Raw genomic sequence first — 19,945 nt, forward strand, 5'->3', positions numbered from 1 at the left:
TATGCTTCACGTCTATTCAGGATCTGAGTCCTATTATCACAGTCCGCTGAAATCTGTTCTATCGGTGTAATGTTAATAAAAGAGAATTCCTTATTTATGCTTCTCAGTGATGTGACGGGAGACACTTTGTTTGAGGAGTCCTCTTGTGCAGTTTTACCGGTGCCCGTTTAGACGTCTTCTAAGGGTCTGTGTTGTGCGTCCAACACATTGTATCGCAAATTTACACTCAATAAGATAAATAACAAAGTTGCATTGCATAATGTGAGTCTCCGTCTTGTAATAAAATCATAGTATTTCACTAAATCTGGACCATATAATACATAGTCAGGTCAGTTGCACCAGAGAAATAGCTGTTCTTTGTTGGAGGTTCTCTGCTCTATTTTTCCTAATATGGCTTGTCTTCACGAGACATCAACATGACCTCATGGTGGCAGATGATACTGATTGTGGCTTTTGAGGACGAATAGTATTGGGGGCCATATTTCTGTAAAATACAATGTTAGTCTTACGTCCATAACTCTCAATACTCTTTTCCTAAATCCTGTTAAACAGATGCAGACTAAAGGCTCGTTCACACGACCGTTTGGCCGTCAAAGTTCCCTTTACTGGAGCACATCTATTGGAAGGACGGGAGTTAAACAGAGAAAATAATACTGCCTGTCCTATTTTTTTTTTCTCTGCTCTACTCTTGTAAAATATCAGAACCGTTTAAGTCAGTGGGATCCATCGGAACCCGGCAAAAAATAAAAAAAATTGCTGAAGGGGTAGGTGCACAACGGCAGTGTATTTATACCTTTAGAACAACATGCATATAAGCTTACACTACTCTTGTGGACTGTAAATGTATAGACTGATGATATTAAATGTAATACATTTAGCTATTTGAATCATTTACAGTCTACAGGAGCAGTGAAAGCTTCTATGCATGTTGTTCAATTAATATAGTCTGCAAGAGTATGCTGAAATTTCACACCTGTACTTGGCTGCAAATATTTATTTTTAACCAAAGCTATCACAACCACATTTTGTATATACATCATATATATTTGTGTGCATGTATTTCTAATGATAGTTGTCTTTTTACAGTACATCATCGCAGGATCTCTCACCATTGCTGCTCATGCTAAACCCAACCTGTGCTTGGTAAGTGACCTGAGAAAGATTGTGTGTAACCAATGTCACCTGATGCCCGTGAGAAAATGGTGTTTATTATTATTTCGATTCTTAGAACCATTGACCGCCATTGGATCATATTAAATGTATAATAGGTTGTTTTTAACAGCATGACATTTTTTTTTTATTCTGTTTTATCAGTACAATCAGCAAATCTAAACAATACACTAACAAATACTTAAAATTGATAATATACAAAATACCACTGTGGATATGACTAATAAGTCATATACACAGTGGCATTTTGTTACCTATCTCAAATATACAATAGGAGGGCCAATTTCAGCACAGTAAAAAAGATTATTGAAGCAGCATTTGTCCTTTCCAGGTTCTTCTCTAGAGATCTTTCAGTAATTGTAATCTTATAATGGACTTACCTGTATGCCCTTTTCAAGCTCTCCTTCTATGATGCGGGCTCAGGAGCTGACCCCAGTCATAGCAAGGTGGTCCCACCAGGACCCATGGCTAATGACAGTCCTCACCGATCGCAGTAATGACTGGCATTAACCCCTTAGACGCCACAATCAAAAAAACTGTAATGGCAGCTCAATGGAGCTGACTGGAACCACTGTGTTAAAACCATGGTGTCCCAATCAGCTGAGAGGACGGCGGGAGGGCCCTAACCTGCCTCCTTGCCCTCTGATTGTTGCTCTGAAACTCCAGTCAGCCATGTCAAGCTGGAGCAGAAGAGCACTGATAACACTGATTTATGCTATGCTATGGCATAGCATTGAACAGTGTGTGCAATCTAAGGATTGCATGTAATAGTCCTCTATGGGAACTAAAAAATAGTGTAAAAAAGTTTAAAAACATTTTAATAAAATGTGAATTAACTCCTTCCCTAATAAAAGTTTGAATCACCCCCTTTTCCCATAAAAAAATATGTAAACAAAAATAAACATAACTCACCTGCTTCAGACAGTTCCTGATGGCATGTGATTAGGGTCTCCGGCCTTCATACAATTAAAGCATCTAGACACTTACCTGTGCCACTAGCTGTAGAAAAGACCTAGCAACGGGCCCCTATATAGATTTAATTTAGCCCAGAACCTTGATGGAAGTTCAAAAGGGCAAAACAAAGAAGGCTAATAGGGGATTTATAACTACAGTGGTCTCTCAAGTTACAATAGTAATTGGTTCCAGGACTACCATTGTATGTTGAAACCATTGTATGTTGAGACCATAACTCTATGGAAACCTGGTAATTGGTTCTGAAGCCTCAAAAGGTCATCCAAAAATAGAAAAAAGTGAGGATTAAAGAATATAATATTATATTACATAGATAACTAATAAAGATAAAGCAAGTTCTTACATATAAAAGTAAGAAAGATCTACTGGGAGCTGTAAATCCCTGTCTATGTAAAGGACAGGAGCTTCTTCAGGGTCCTGTACAGTACACAAAGTGGGGGAGATTTATTATTGAGTTTACCCCTTTTTCTTGTGTATTTCTTTTGCGCAAAAATTGACTTTCATTGCGTCCTTTTGTGCGTCTATTTTGATAGAATATTTTCCGATGTTCTCTACGTGCTCGTGTACCGTAGAAAGAAACAAGCTTCACACACTAATTTACTAATTGCGCATTTTTGTTTAGATATTAAAACTTTATGCAAAGGCAACAGATTTTGCACAAACATAGAACACCGAGGAGTACACGTACGAATGTGTCAGATGGTAGAAAAATGAAGGAATGTCTATATTTGAGCAAAATTTATCAACAAGCTTGCGCACGGTTGATAAATTTTGCATAGACATGCAAAAATTGAAAGCACTGACATGGTTTAACTGGTTAACGACCAAGGATGTGTATACACGTCCTTGTGCCATTAACGGGATATGGTGTGGGCTCCTGACTAGAGAGTGCATCATACCGGCTGGCCCTCCACTGATTCTTGTAGCTGAGGGCCGATGTTAATAGCCAACATGCGATCGCTGCAGCTGGCTATTAACCCTTTCGATCGCCGCTTTGACAGCGGCATCTAAAGGTACCTCTAATTGCTCCCTGGTGGTCCAGTGGGGTAAGCACTCCGGCTACCTCAGAAGTGGATCATCCCCCGCGTTTGCTCTGCGGGGGGCGATCCACTTCTGAGTCAGCCGGAGGGCTTACCTCTCCTGTAGTGCTGGCTGCTGTGCTGAGAATGATAAAGCCTGGCAGGACCAGGCTTTATCAATGAAGCGCAGAGCACACAGATCAATGTGGTTCTATGGAACCACATTGATCTGTATGAGGAATCAAATGATTCCTCCTAAAAGTCCCCTAAGAGGACTAAAAGTGTAAAGAAAAAAGTTTAAAATAAGTTTAAAAACACACTCATTAACCCCTTCCTTATTAAAAGTTTAAATCCCCCCCTTTTCCCAAATTCCATATAAAAATATATAAACATAATAAAAATAAACATATGTGGTATCGCCACATGCGTAAATGTCCGAACTATAAAAATATAATGTTAATTAAACCGCACGGTCAATGGTGTACACATAAAAAAATTCCAAAATCCAAAATTGCGTATTTTTGGTCACTTTGTATACCCTAAAAAAATGTATAAATAGTGATCAAAAAGTCCGATCAAAACAATCATGGTACCAATAAAAACTTCAGATCATGGCACAAAAAATGAGCCCTCATACAACCCCATATACAGTACAGACCAAAAGTTTGGAAACACCTTCTCATTCAGAGTTTTCTTTATTTTCATGATTATGAAAATTGTAGATTCTCACTGAAGGCATCAAAACTATGAATTCACACATGTGGAATTATATACATAACAAAAAAGTGTGAAACAGCTGAAAATATGTCATATTCTAGGTTCTTCAAAGTAGCCACCTTTTGCTTTGATTACTGCTTTGCACACTCATTCTCTTGATGAGCTTCAAGAGGTAGTCACCTGAAATTCATCTTCCAACAGTCTTGAAGGAGTTCCCAGAGATGCTTAGCACTTGTTGGCCCTTTTGCCTTCACTCTGCGGTCCAGCTCACCCCAAACCATCTCGATTGGGTTCAGGTCCTGTGACTATGGAGGCCAGGTCATCTGGCGCAGCACCCCATCACTCTCCTTCTTGGTCAAATAGCCCTTACACAGCCTGGAGGTGTTTGGGGTCATTGTCCTGTTGAAAAATAAATGATGGTCCAACTAAACGCAAACCGGATGGAATAGCATGCCGCCGCAAGATGCTGTGGTAGCCATGCTGGTTCAGTATGCCTTCAATTTTGAATAAATCCCCAACAGTGTCACCAGCAAAGCACCCCCACACCATCACATCCTCCTCCACACCAGCACACCTGTGAAGTGAAAACCATTTCAGGTGACTACCTCTTAAAGCTCAACAAGAGAATGCCAAGAGTGTGCAAAGCAGTAATCAAAGCAAAAGGAGGCTTCTTTGAAGAACCTAGAATATGATATATTTTCAGTTGTTTCACACTTTTGTGTTATGTATATAATTCCACATGTGTTAATTCATAGTTTTGATGCCTTCAGTGTCAATCTACAATTTTCATAGTCATGAAAATAAAGAAAACTCTGAATGAGAAGGTGTGTCCAAACTTTTGGTCTGTACTATATATGGAAAAATAAAAAAAAGTTATAGGGGTCAGAATAGGACCATTTTAAACATACTACTTTTGGTGCATGTACTTATAATTTTTTTAAAGTAGTAAAATAAAGAAAAATTATATAAATTTGGTATCATTGTAACCATATGGACCTACAGAATAAATATATCATGTCATTTTTACCGAAAAGTGGAAGCCCCCAAAATTACAATTTTGCCCCACAAATATTTTTTTTTCTGGGTTCGCCGTAAATTTTGTGGTGAAATGATTGAAGTCATTACAAAGTACAATTGGTGGTGCAAAAAATAAGCCCTCAAATGGGTCTGTAGGTGTAAAATTGAAAGCATTATGATTTTTAGAAGGTGATGAGGAAAAAATGAAAGTGCAAAAAGGGAAAAACCTGTGGTCCTTAAGGGGTTAAATGATTTCTACCTCACACCGACATTGATAAATCTCCCCCAGTGTCCTAATAAAGTAAAATGGAGCCTCCTTCACCTGTTGTCCAAAGAAGCAGCTAACCCTGGCACAGGTAAAAGCAGTACAGAACATGTAGTACCTTCCTGAACTATAGGGGGCACTACCAGACAGGAATTCAGTGCATGCGCTTCAGTAATGCAGGTGTTTTACCAGTGAATGCCCATTCTGATTGGTCAGTTCCTCCAGCCATTGACTCGTTTTGCAGATCTGGACTGTCTTTAGCATTGTATGTTGAGTCTGGTTTCAAGTTACAATGGTCCAGAATAGACCATTGTATGTTTAAAAACTATCGTATGTTGAGGCCATTGTAAGTTGAGGGATCATTTTATTAATCTCTCAAACAGTACATTTTAATGAAAAGCTTGTACATTTGAAATATATTTAATTTCACATATGCATCAGTTTAGACCTAGCTATCTTTGTAGTAAAACCCTTTTACATTCGTAAAATCACAGGTATTAGAAAATAATTATATACCAAAGTTTAAAGGATTTATCCAGGATTAGAAAAGTTGATTTCTACCTAAAAAGCTTTTTTTAATTCATAATTTCTTGATAACAAAATCCATGTTTTTACCAATAAAATACATTTTATCTTATGTATATTAAATTGTGTTGGACTTTGTTTCAACAGGTCAAAGGATCCCTCTCCTTAAACATCATCAGTTCTATATTCAGTATTGTTGCTGTAATCTTAAATATTGTTGATCTAGGGACCATCGGTTGCTATAACTATTCGGGTTACTATAATGGAAACTACCACTACAATGATCAATACAGAAGATGCAGAGAACAGCTCGTAAGTTTTATTCACCTCATAACACTTTCAGGAAAACAAACCATTTCCTAAACATGCATCCATGTTAGTAAAGTTTCCTTATCGTATCTATCCAGAACCAGACAAGTGCTGGATCCTCCACTAAGACATCAAGTCCTATGGAAAATATTTCCACATTTGAAGACTTATTTCTCTTGCTATCACACACTACCAGCTCTGTTAACACATATAGATTATTTTCTGGAAACATATGGTGGGCTACTGTAAAGGCCGAATAAGTATATGATAGTGGGTTCAAGGACAATTAAAGTGACCAAAGATATTTGCACACTGGTCAACTACAAGTCACCTGTTAATAGAAGTAGGGTGGCTGTGGAAGTTCTCCCACCGACTTTTTCTTCATACTAGATATACACAGATTGGCTTGAAAAAGGTCCCAGTTGGACCAAAACATTGTATTATATTTTTTGTGTACACCTGCTACCTCTACTGAGTCAAGAGTTGCAATCGTCCTCTGTGATTCTACACATGTTTACATTGAGTGTAAATTATTTTTCCACTTGCCTGGAATCTAGAGGGCCATGGATTATTCTCATCTAGTCACAACTACATCTTTATCCGCAAAAAACGAGCCTCCACACAATTGCAAAGCAATTTTTTTACAGTTATAATAATTCTGGCTTTTGCTGTGGAACCACATGATGTCATATATGATAAATGTCCTTGATGTTAAAGTTCTTTATAGATGGCTTTTGGTCTTTTGTTTACAGGGCAGTGGATATGCAGTGATATCTATTCTTCTTATTGCAAATTTGTTGCTATTCTGTGTGTCCTTATCGCTCTCCATTTTTGGATGTCGTTCTTTATCAAAAGTATCCTCAAGTGTTCCTCAGGTAAGAGTGCAGAGTGCACAATGGATAAAATGTCTGGATATCTAATAGACATAAACAAAATCAGATCTTATTGAAATAAATATTTATATGTCCTTTATGTCTTTATATGCATGTGACATACAGTCACCTTCTTTCTACAGAGTCACCTTTTTTATAAGCTTCAATAGATAACCACCAACAGAATGTCTCTCACTCTGGTGGTCCATCTGTGTATTGCATGATTAAGCAATTACATCAAGGCATGTAGTAGTACATTTGCTACAACATTGTAGAGGAGAAATGTATAGCCAGCTACAACTTTCACCAATGTCTCTGAATCTGAGTCTGTAGTGATACACCTTCAGTTTTGTAAAATTCATTATAAAAATCAAAATATTTGAAATGTTGGGGTTATCACAACCCCACTTTCATGCTACCATCCATCCTGTTTAAACACTGTATATAACAAAAGGATAAATGAAAGATGTTGTCTAATGTGGGCCAAAAAATTCTTTAGTGCTGTGGTAAAACGGAAAGAAAAACCAAACAAAACAATACTTGCCTCCCCCAGCTTGCAATGGTTTGCTTCCTGTCCCAAAAGGACCTGCCCACTTAGCCAATCACTGGCTGTAGTGATGTCCTATCTAGGCCAGTGATTGGACAGTTTCTGTTCTAAGCTCTCATCTCAGAATCAGACAGAAGAGACAACCAGCAGAGGACCAGAAGCAAATAAATGGGAGCTGCAGTCCCTGCACTATATACATTTTTGGCCCACACTGAATACCCCTTTAAAACTTATATGCAAAATTATTACTTAATTATATTATTATAACTAATTTATTACTTTAATTTTAATTATTAGAACTAACTCACTATCTATTTTAATTATAACACTATATTATATAATGATATCATTTTATTTAATTTACATTCTATTTTATGTAATTATATTATTAAAACTAATTTATTACCATAACTCTTATTATTATTTTCTTATTATTATTGTTGTTATTATTATTAGAACTAACTAACCCACTAGCTACTTTAATTTTGACACCATATTATTTAATTATATACTTTTATTTAATTTATATTCTATTTTATTTAATGTTAAAATAGTATTATCAATAATATTATTATCATTAAATTATTTTCAACTCAAAACAGTAAGACCTCCCCAAATTGCATTGAAAAGTGGTCAACAGTAGGGGTGATCTTCCAAAAGAAAATGGTCTCTATGCATGATGTATGGTGGACTCAAAATTTGTAACAGAAAATTTAGTTTTTGTAAGGGGGTGGTCTTCTTTAAGAAGTGACCTTTGAAGATATTTCACTGTAATTATAAAGAAAATAATCCTAGAAAAGGGGCATTATACCCTAAACTAGGAGGATAACACAAAGGAAGACAACAGTATTCATAGTGTACGAAAATATCTTCGTAGAACCAGCTAAATGGCAGCACAATAACAGTTAGAGACAGGGACAAAGTAGTAACATTTGAACAAGGTTTTTTTTTGTCTTTATATTTTATTAACAAAACAAATTAAATCTTTAGTTTCAGCACTAACTACACAAAATCTTCCCTCTCTGTACAGGTGGCTGACCACCAGCCACCCAATAAAACAATCTACAAAAATGTGTTACTCACACAAATTAAATGTCTCCTTTTTGAGGCCTACCCATCTCAGAACTTCTGCTCTCATCAGAGGCTCCTCACAACTTCTCAGTGCATACTTGGTTGAACCTTTTGTAAGTCCAGTATTAATCAGTCTCAGCACCTGTGCTGACTTGGATCCAGCCTAAATATCTGGACTGGTCCAGGAAGGAGGATGAAAGGCCCTTTTATCCCATAAAAATCTAGGCCCGATAACAGGAATTACAAAATTCACATAAGTCTTCCCATCTATTTCCTGAATTCCCTATATCTCACATAGCTTTCTTTGTATGGAAAATGCACTTCCTGAAACCTGGTGTCCACATACCGTGTCCAAGGTACCTTGGGGAAATACAGCGATCCCTGACGACCATTCCTGTCACTGTCTCACAATAGTTAGAACCCAATTTTCTGTCCTAAGCAACATGTACAGACAGAGTGATCATAGTGAACCCAAGCGTTGTATTGAAGGATTGTCTGTACTGTTTAAGATGCACAGTATGGCTGGGTTTACATATATCAGGCATCCAGCACAGTTTCCCTCCCTCACTGCTTGGACCAGAAGAGGAGCAACACGTGATGCACTATCCATTCTCACTCTAGGCTGGCTCCCCCCATCAGGCCTTCCCCCCACAATGCTGTGCAAGACGACCTGTGCTTTCATCAAACTCCAACATTTAAACAAAGTGCAGACAAAAACCCCATAATGAACTCAATACCTAGACTAGATATTTCCTTGTTTTTTTGCACTTTGCTTATTGCTTCACTGTACTTATTGTTTTCTCTGATTTTAGGTATTTTTGATCCAAAATGATGTTGTGGTTTCAATGAATCCCTCCACGATCCCAGCCACATTTTCAGGATTTGTTCAACCATATCCAACAAATGTACCACCTCCACCACCTTATGTGTTTCAAGAAGCCAAAGTCAAACCAATATCCTAATTAATTGACATTTTTAAAAATGTTTCCCTAGATCGAGACCCAGCTAATAAATCTCTAATAATAGAACTATTTGTCCTAAAATTTCTTCTCAAAATTTGATGTTAAGTAAATGATAAAACATTCCACCAAGTTTTAGGTTGTTCTACCGTAGGATGAAAATAAAGAAGTGTGATCACATGCATTGGTATAATTATCTTTTACATTTGCTTTATTGTCACTTCTATTTGTGTTCTTGTTATTTTTGATTCTCTAATAAAATCTCAGCATTCTATTATTAACCTGCAGAATAATGAGCATCTATGATTTTGTTATTTCTTGGGAATCTAAAATCTAATGTAAAGAGGGTTTTCCCACAATGGACATATGTCACCTATACACAGGATAAGTAAATCATGTCTGAATTATTGGACCATTGGGACTCTACTGATCACCAGTAAGAGGGGTCATGAGCCCCTGTTCCTCCTCTCTGAGTGTTTATAGAGGCGCAATGGGCCACAAATTCCACCATGTGGTCATTATGACAATTATTATTGCAGAAACATTTGAGTGGACAGGTTGATGATGCCTGGTGCTGCTCCATTCAGTCTAAGTGGCAGATAAAGACAACGAAGTGCAGAACTCAATTGTTTCATTCAGCCTCATAGACATTGTATAGAGTATTAGGGTTCACACTGCTGCTTACTGTGGTTGTGTATGAGTAAGAATGGTGTGTTCAGGACCCGGTTTTAGTGGTTGGTGAGAGTCCTAGCATTGGTGCAGGCATTTATCACCTACCCTGTGAATGGGTCATAAATGTATATTGTGTGACAACCCTTTTAAGAAATGGTTGCCATGTTGCAAAATCAAACAGATAAGTGTCAGTCATTGACCTCTGGAGCTCATGATATTTAATCATATTTTTTATACTATGTTTAACCCTTAAAGACACATTACATTTTTTTCATCCTCGCATTTTAACCCAAGGGGTACTCCACTCCTAGACATCTTATCCCCTATCCAAAGGAACTTGGCGATCTCCCTGCTGTACCCCGCATTCGATTAGAGTATCGGGTGCAGAGCCAGAGTGCCGAAGGAAATTTTTTTCTTTTTGGAACACAGAGCTCTCTGCTGAATCACGAGCACAGTGCTGTCTGCTCACATCTCTGTCCATTTTAGGAACTGTCCAGGGCAGCATATGTTTGCTATGGGGATTTTCTCCTACTCTGGACAGTTCTTAAAATGGACAGAGATGTCATCAGAGAACACTGTGGTCATGATGTCAGCAGAGAGCTCTGTGTTCCAAAAAGAAAATAATTTACTCTGTAGTATTCAGCAGCTAATAAGTACCAGAAGGATTAAGATTTTTCTATAAAAGTAATTTACAAATTTGTTTACCTTTCTGGCACCAGTTGATTTTCCACAGGAGTACCCCTTTAAATGTGGTTTTAAGATTTTATGGTCCAGGGCATACAGTTATGAACTGAAAAGTATTGTAATTTTAGGCCATTGTAACTTCAGGGATCACCACTGTATGCATAAAATCATCTTACCTTAGATTTATATAGTTTTGGGTAAAAGAAGCAATAAAGGAGATATTCGATCAAAAGTGGTAAAAAAAAAATGAGGACTAAATAAGAAACTATAATGTGTCTGAACAGTGAGTAAGGTTGCAGGAACATACATTTTTAACTGGCAGGGATCAGCCCACCAGTTGGCAGACAGGGACTGTATTGTGTTGTTAATGTCTAGACTGCCTAGGATTTTGTTTGGTTCTTGTTTTTAGGTTTTACTTTGTATATTCTGCAACCAGCGTAAATAAACTTGGCAAGGAGCCAGTTTCAATGAAGAAGCTACTGTTTTCATGGTTAATGAGGTAAAAATGTGTCCTTTTTGCTGCGGCTAAGGACGATCCCTGAGCTATATCTCACAATATATATTGTGAGATATCCCAGGGGAAATAGCTCCTGGATCGACCCAAAATTGTACAGGACATGTTTTTCATGCAGAGGTGACCACACCACAGCAGCTGCCTTGTGAAGAACTTGCCACGCTTATTAGGTAGCAGGTATAACCAAAGAAAATATACCCAAACAAATTCCTCTGCACTTGGGCCACTAACTACACTTTTATAGTAAACTATATATTTAACTATGCCACTGGTGGGCTTATCCCAGCCAGTGTCAAACACATGTACTCTGCAACCTCTTATGCCATAGTTCACACTTAGCTTATCTTGTGTTCCTCAGCCAGCTCATCTGACAGTTCCTGTCCTGGGGAATGAACTCTCTTTTTTCACGATAATGTCACCGTCCACATTATTGCCACTTTGTGTGTCCACCACAGCCACCTTGTATGTGCCCGACTGGCAAAGGGTCACAGTGCCCCCCCCCCCCTCTTGCATCAATCTGCGATCTAGGATAGAGCAGCTAAACTGACTCACTAGCTTCCTTAAAAGCACTTGCCCCCTCTGCTGGGCATCATTCATTATGCACTAGCTGGAAGTATATTCTACGTCAGGCAGGAAAACACACCCTTTCAGTGCCAGTCTATCACAATTTGTATGCTCGCCACAACTCCACAAGGCATCCCGGCTGATTTGTTCAAAATCGGATCTCTATAGCCCCCATAAACAACTTTTGAACACCAGGTATTTTCTGGTTTGTTATAACCAAAACAGACAAAGTAACCTGGGGAAAAGTTATTTGTAAATTGGTGACAGACACCCTCATATATCCCAGGTACAAGTGAACACCATATTTATGTGAACTCCATACACTTATAACAAAAACCAAGGAGAAAAAACGGAGTCACTTATAAAACACATTAAGTGTTAATTTTATTAATTCCGTAGAATGTACAATGCAAAAGCAATTAAAAATTACATGATATCAAAGAGGAATACAACAAAAAAATGGTGGTATCACCGGCTCTGCACATGAGACTAACGCTGAGGTATATAAAGTATATTGTTGTCCGTGTCCGACTGCAAACCAATAAGACTTATGTAAACCAGCACACTAAATTGCACATCTCCAAGTGATTGCATCATAACATCACTTGCATCACATGCATCAAGAGTACAACTATCTCAAAGTGAGAATAAAGTGCTACATATGGTACAAAGTGCAATGTGCATGTTAACAGAAAAAACATTGTTGCAGAGATACAGACCAATGTAAAGAAATACAGCAGTACAGCAGCAAATGGCAGAGACTGGGATAGCACCACTCCAACGTACGTGTTACGCCGAGCGCTCCGGGTTCCCGCTCCTCCCCGGAGCGCTCGCTTCTCCCCCTCCGCTGCAGCGCTCCGGTCACGTCCTCTGACCCGGGGCGCTGCGATCCTGCTGTCAGCCGGGATGCGATTCGCGATGCGGGTAGCGCCCGCTCGCGATGCGCACCCCGGCTCCCCTACCTGACTCGCTCCCCGTCTGTTCTGTCCCGGCGCGCGCGGCCCCGCTCCCTAGGGCGCGCGCGCGCCGGGTCTCTGCGATTTAAAGGGCCACTGCGCCGTTGATTGGCGCAGTGGTTCCAATTAGGGTTATCACCTGTGCACTTCCCTTTATTACCTCACTTCCCCTGCACTCCCTTGCCGGATCTTGTTGCCTTAGTGCCAGTGAAAGCGTTCCTTGTGTGTCCCTTGCCAGTGTTTCCAGACCTTCTGCCGTTGCCCCTGACTACGATCCTTGCTGCCTGCCCCGACCTTCTGCTACGTCCGACCTTGCTTCTGCCTACTCCCTTGTACCGCGCCTATCTTCAGCAGCCAGAGAGGTGAGCCGTTGCTAGTGGATACGACCTGGTCACTACCGCCGCAGCAAGACCATCCCGCTTTGCGGCGGGCTCTGGTGAAAACCAGTAGTGGCTTAGAACCGGTCCACTAGCACGGTCCACGCCATCCCTCTCTGGCACAGAGGGTCCACTACCTGCCAGCCGGCATCGTGACAGTAGATCCGGCCATGGATCCCGCTGAAGTTCCTCTGCCAGTTGTCGCTGACCTCACCACGGTGGTCGCCCAGCAGTCACAACAGATTGCGCAACAAGGCCAACAGCTGTCTCAACTGACCGTTATGCTACAACAGTTGCTACCACAGCTTCAGCAGTCATCTCCTCCGCCAGCTCCTGCACCTCCTCCGCAGCGAGTGGCCGCTCCTGGGATACGCTTATCCTTGCCGGATAAATTTGATGGGGACTCTAAGTTTTGCCGTGGCTTCCTTTCCCAATGTTCCCTGCATCTGGAGATGATGTCGGACCTGTTTCCCACTGAAAGGTCTAAGGTGGCTTTCGTAGTCAGTCTTCTGTCCGGAAAAGCCCTGTCATGGGCCACACCGCTCTGGGACCGCAATGACCCCGTCACTGCCTCTGTACACTCCTTCTTCTCGGAAATCCGAAGTGTCTTTGAGGAACCTGCCCGAGCCTCTTCTGCTGAGACTGCCCTGTTGAACCTGGTCCAGGGTAATTCTTCCGTTGGCGAGTATGCCGTACAATTCCGTACACTTGCTTCAGAATTGTCCTGGAATAATGAGGCCCTCTGCGCGACCTTCAAAAAAGGCCTATCCAGCAACATTAAAGATGTTCTGGCCGCACGAGAAATTCCTGCTAACCTACATGAACTTATTCACCTAGCCACTCGCATTGACATGCGTTTTTCTGAAAGGCGTCAGGAACTCCGTCAAGATATGGACTCTGTTCGCACGAGGCGTTTCGTCTCCTCGGCTCCTCTCTCCTCTGGTACCCTGCAATCTGTTCCTGTGTCTCCCGCCGTGGAGGCTATGCAGGTCGACCGGTCTCGCCTGACACCTCAAGAGAGGACACGACGCCGTATGGAGAACCTCTGCCTGTACTGTGCCAGTACCGAACACTTCCTGAGGGATTGTCCTATCCGTCCTCCCCGCCTGGAAAGACGTACGCTGACTCCGCACAAAGGTGAGACAGTCCTTGATGTCTACTCTGCTTCTCCACGTCTTACTGTGCCTGTGCGGATGTCTGCCTCTGCCTTCTCCTTCTCTACAGTGGCCTTCTTGGACTCTGGATCTGCAGGAAATTTTATTTTGGCCTCTCTCGTCAACAGGTTCAACATCCCAGTGACCAGTCTCGCCAGACCCCTCTACATCAATTGTGTAAATAATGAAAGATTGGACTGTGCCATACGTTACCGCACGGAGCCCCTTCTTATGAGTATCGGATCTCATCATGAGAGGATTGAACTTTTGGTCCTCCCCAATTGCACCTCGGAGATTCTCCTTGGACTTCCCTGGCTTCAACTTCATTCCCCAACCCTGGATTGGTCCACTGGGGAGATCAAGAGTTGGGGGTCCTCTTGTTCCAAGAACTGTCTAAAACCGGTTCCCAGTAACCCTTGCCGTAACTCTGTGGTTCCTCCAGTAACCGGTCTCCCTAAGGCCTATATGGACTTCGCGGATGTTTTCTGCAAAAAACAAGCTGAGACTCTACCTCCTCACAGGCCTTATGATTGCCCTATCGACCTCCTCCCGGGTACTACTCCACCCCGGGGCAGAATTTATCCTCTCTCTGCCCCAGAGACTCTTGCCATGTCCGAATACGTCCAGGAGAATCTAAAAAAGGGCTTTATCCGTAAATCCTCCTCTCCTGCCGGAGCCGGATTTTTCTTTGTGTCCAAAAAAGATGGCTCCCTACGTCCTTGCATTGACTACCGCGGTCTTAATAAAATCACGGTTAAGAACCGCTACCCCTTACCCCTCATCTCTGAACTCTTTGATCGCCTCCAAGGTGCCCACATCTTCACTAAATTGGACTTAAGAGGCGCCTATAACCTCATCCGCATCAGAGAGGGGGACGAGTGGAAAACGGCATTTAACACCAGAGATGGACACTTTGAGTATCTGGTCATGCCCTTTGGACTGTGCAATGCCCCTGCCGTCTTCCAAGACTTTGTCAATGAAATTTTTCGTGATCTGTTATACTCCTGTGTTGTGGTATATCTGGACGATATCCTAATTTTTTCTGCCAATCTAGAAGAACACCGCCAGCATGTCCGTATGGTTCTTCAGAGACTTCGTGACAACCAACTCTATGCCAAAATTGAGAAATGTCTGTTTGAATGCCAATCTCTTCCTTTTCTAGGATATTTGGTCTCTGGCCAGGGACTACAGATGGATCCAGACAAACTCTCTGCCGTCTTAAATTGGCCACGCCCCTCCGGACTCCGTGCTATCCAACGCTTTTTGGGGTTCGCCAATTATTACAGGCAATTTATTCCACATTTTTCTACCATTGTGGCTCCTATCGTGGCTTTAACCAAGAAAAATGCTGATCCCAAGTCGTGGCCTCCTCAAGCAGAGGATTCCTTTAAACGACTCAAGTCTGCCTTTTCTTCGGCTCCCGTGCTCTCCAGACCTGACCCTTCCAAACCCTTCCTATTGGAGGTTGATGCCTCCTCAGTAGGGGCTGGAGCTGTTCTTCTACAAAAAAATTCTTCCGGGCATGCTGTCACTTGTGGTTTTTTCTCTAGGACCTTCTCTCCAGCGGAGAGGAACTACTCCATCGGGGATCGAGAGCTTCTAGCCATTAAATTAGCACTTGAGGAATGGAGGCATCTGCTGGAGGGATCAAGATTTCCTGTTATTATCTACACCGACCACAAGAACCTCTCCTACCTCCAGTCGGCCCAACGGCTGAATCCTCGCCAGGCCCGGTGGTCTCTGTTCTTTGCCCGATTTAATTTTGAGATTCACTTTCGTCCTGCCGATAAGAACATTAGGGCCGATGCTCTCTCTCGTTCCTCGGATGCCTCAGAAGTTGATCTCCCTCCGCAACACATCATTCCACCTGACTGCCTGATCTCCACTTCTCCTGCCTCCATCAGGCAGACTCCTCCAGGAAAGACCTTTGTTTCTCCACGCCAACGCCTCGGAATCCTCAAATGGGGTCACTCCTCCCATCTCGCAGGTCATGCGGGCATCAAGAAATCTGTGCAACTCATCTCCCGCTTCTATTGGTGGCCGACTCTGGAGACGGATGTTGGGGACTTTGTGCGAGCCTGCACTATCTGTGCCCGGGATAAGACTCCTCGCCAGAAGCCCGCTGGTTTTCTTCATCCTCTGCCTGTCCCCGAACAGCCTTGGTCTCTGATTGGTATGGATTTTATTACTGATTTACCCCCTTCCCGTGGCAACACCGTTATTTGGGTGGTCGTTGATCGATTCTCCAAAATGGCACATTTCATCCCTCTTCCTGGTCTTCCTTCTGCGCCTCAGTTGGCTAAACAATTTTTTGTACACATTTTTCGTCTTCACGGGTTGCCTACGCAGATTGTCTCGGATAGAGGGGTCCAATTCGTGTCTAAATTCTGGAGAGCTCTCTGTAAACAACTCAAGATTAAATTAAATTTTTCCTCTGCATATCATCCCCAGTCCAATGGACAAGTAGAAAGAATTAACCAGATCCTGGGTGATTATTTGCGACATTTTGTTTCCTCCCGCCAGGATGACTGGGCAGATCTCCTTCCATGGGCCGAATTCTCGTATAACTTCAGGGTCTCTGAATCTTCCTCCAAATCCCCATTTTTCGTGGTGTACGGCCGTCACCCTCTTCCCCCCCTCCCTACCCCCTTGCCCTCTGGTCTGCCCGCTGTGGATGAAATTTCTCGTGACCTTTCCATTATATGGAGAGAGACCCAAAATTCTCTCTTACAGGCTTCATCACGCATGAAGAGATTCGCGGATAAGAAAAGAAGAGCTCCCCCCGTTTTTTCCCCTGGAGACAAGGTATGGCTCTCCGCTAAATATGTCCGCTTCCGTGTCCCTAGCTACAAGTTGGGACCACGCTATCTTGGTCCTTTCAAAATTTTGTCTCAAATTAATCCTGTCTCTTATAAACTTCTTCTTCCTCCTTCTCTTCGTATCCCTAATGCCTTTCACGTCTCTCTTCTCAAACCACTCATCCTCAACCGTTTTTCTCCCAAATCTGTTCCTCCCACTCCTGTTTCCGGCTCCTCGGACGTCTTCTCGGTCAAGGAGATTTTGGCTGCCAAAAAGGTCAGAGGAAAAAATTTTTTTTTAGTAGACTGGGAGGGTTGTGGTCCTGAAGAGAGATCCTGGGAACCTGAGGACAACATCCTTGACAAAAGTCTGCTCCTCAGGTTCTCAGGCTCCAAGAAGAGGGGGAGACCCAAGGGGGGGGGTACTGTTACGCCGAGCGCTCCGGGTTCCCGCTCCTCCCCGGAGCGCTCGCTTCTCCCCCTCCGCTGCAGCGCTCCGGTCACGTCCTCTGACCCGGGGCGCTGCGATCCTGCTGTCAGCCGGGATGCGATTCGCGATGCGGGTAGCGCCCGCTCGCGATGCGCACCCCGGCTCCCCTACCTGACTCGCTCCCCGTCTGTTCTGTCCCGGCGCGCGCGGCCCCGCTCCCTAGGGCGCGCGCGCGCCGGGTCTCTGCGATTTAAAGGGCCACTGCGCCGTTGATTGGCGCAGTGGTTCCAATTAGGGTTATCACCTGTGCACTTCCCTTTATTACCTCACTTCCCCTGCACTCCCTTGCCGGATCTTGTTGCCTTAGTGCCAGTGAAAGCGTTCCTTGTGTGTCCCTTGCCAGTGTTTCCAGACCTTCTGCCGTTGCCCCTGACTACGATCCTTGCTGCCTGCCCCGACCTTCTGCTACGTCCGACCTTGCTTCTGCCTACTCCCTTGTACCGCGCCTATCTTCAGCAGCCAGAGAGGTGAGCCGTTGCTAGTGGATACGACCTGGTCACTACCGCCGCAGCAAGACCATCCCGCTTTGCGGCGGGCTCTGGTGAAAACCAGTAGTGGCTTAGAACCGGTCCACTAGCACGGTCCACGCCATCCCTCTCTGGCACAGAGGGTCCACTACCTGCCAGCCGGCATCGTGACAGTACGTTTCGGTATGCAAACTTCGTCTTGGAGTGGCTCTATCCCAGTCCGTCTGTCTATTTAAGCCCAGAAGCACCAATTAGATTACATATTCAGAAAGTAATGCGGTCATCACCTGTGGCTGTTTGTTCGGTGCATGAGCAGCGTCACCTGTCGTCGCCCGGAAGCCGGAAGGAGCCGCGTCACATGACCGAGTCATGTGAGTAATCACATGACAACGCCATGACGTAGATGCGATTCCCCGGATCCCAGGCAGCAAAGAGACGGCGCATGCGCACTGGCAACAGGGACAGTGTCTGTGATCAGCAGAGCACTGACAGATCGCATGAACAGAGAAATAATAACAATGACACAGTATCAAATTGTAAAATAAAGTAAACCAAAGTGCATATATTGGAATAAATGGATGATGAGTGATGTAGGTGTCTGAAAATTAAGAAGTGAAGAAATAAAGAGTGACTAGTATAAGTGTGGTATATATTAGTATGCATAATACTATGATAGGAAGCAGTGATGGAAATACACACATATATATATATATATATCATAAATAAGGTGTAGTGGGAAAGGTGAGAAATGAAAAATCAGTGACAAGAAGGTTTGTGTAAGGAGCAGAGAGCTGAAGAAAACTACACAGACCATCAGCACCTGCGCTTGTTTCCTGTGTAAGCCTTGGGAGGAGCTGCCTTCAGAGAGCTGAGCAGGTCACATGGTTAGAGAAGCAGTGTTTATAGATGAGGGAGGTGTGTGGACCTCAGCCAATCAAGGAGAACTGAGGAGAAGAGAGTGTGATGTTAAAAAGTGAAATGTGGGGCCTAGCAAACTGGTGGGCTTTTGCCTGAAGGAAAAGTGGAGAGAAGCAGGATATGTGCTCATCAAACATTACACTTATACATTACAAAGTTATAAAAAATTTAACATGTACAGCTATATGAAGGTAATGACCCAGCAATTTTTTATTTTTGGCTCATGTTTTTTTGCTCCTCATATTCTAAGCCCATAACTTTTTTATTTTACTACTGACAAAGTTGTATTAGGGCTTCTTTTTTGTTGGACAAGTTGAACTTTTAATTGGCAAATTTTATTTTATCATATAATGTATTACGGAGCCACACAAAATATATATTTAAAGCAAAATTGAAAATAATATGTAATTGCTCAGTTTTGTGTGGCAATAATATTTTAGGGTTCACAATATGGTAAATTTGACACACTATCTTTATTCTATTGGTCAGTATGATTCCAATGATACCAAAATTGGGTTATCTTTGTTTCATTGTACGGGGAAAAAAAAACTTGAAAAAGAAACATGCCATATTTTGACCCCTATAACTTAATTATTTTTCCACTTATAAAGCTATATTAGTTTTTTTTTTGTGCCATAAGCTGTTGTTTTTAACGGTAACACTTTTGCTTATATATGTCTTTTTGATAACTTTTTATGATGTTTTTTCTGGGTGATGTGACCAAAAATCAGCAATTTTAGCATCTGGATTTTTTTTTTTTTTACATTTACACCTTTTACCGTGCAGCATCTAGAACATCATAATTTAATAGTTCAGACAATTACACACACGGCAATACCAAATATGTTTTTTTTTTGCAGTGTTTTATTTGAACCATGGGAAAACGGGGGTGATTTGAACTTTTATTA

The 19,945-nt window shown here is 42.2% G+C and overlaps 1 protein-coding gene across 6 annotated transcripts in view; it reads left to right on the forward strand.

Moving 5' to 3' along the window:
* LOC130282860 (membrane-spanning 4-domains subfamily A member 4A-like) overlaps positions 1–9,724 on the forward strand; it is an 83,745-nt gene extending 74,021 nt beyond the window's left edge. For all 6 annotated transcript variants that reach the window (XM_056531731.1, XM_056531734.1, XM_056531733.1 and 3 more), the window contains 4 exons: positions 1,087–1,143; positions 5,833–5,997; positions 6,747–6,869; positions 9,297–9,724. In XM_056531731.1, the coding sequence (XP_056387706.1) occupies positions 1,087–1,143; positions 5,833–5,997; positions 6,747–6,869; positions 9,297–9,446 (495 nt within the window). In that variant the 3' untranslated portion in view covers positions 9,447–9,724. The remainder of the gene's footprint in view (positions 1–1,086; positions 1,144–5,832; positions 5,998–6,746; positions 6,870–9,296) is intronic.
* Positions 9,725–19,945: the final 10,221 nt, after the last annotated feature.

This window comes from Hyla sarda, chromosome 7, assembly GCF_029499605.1.
Source record: "Hyla sarda isolate aHylSar1 chromosome 7, aHylSar1.hap1, whole genome shotgun sequence".
Lineage (NCBI taxonomy): Eukaryota > Metazoa > Chordata > Amphibia > Anura > Hylidae > Hyla > Hyla sarda.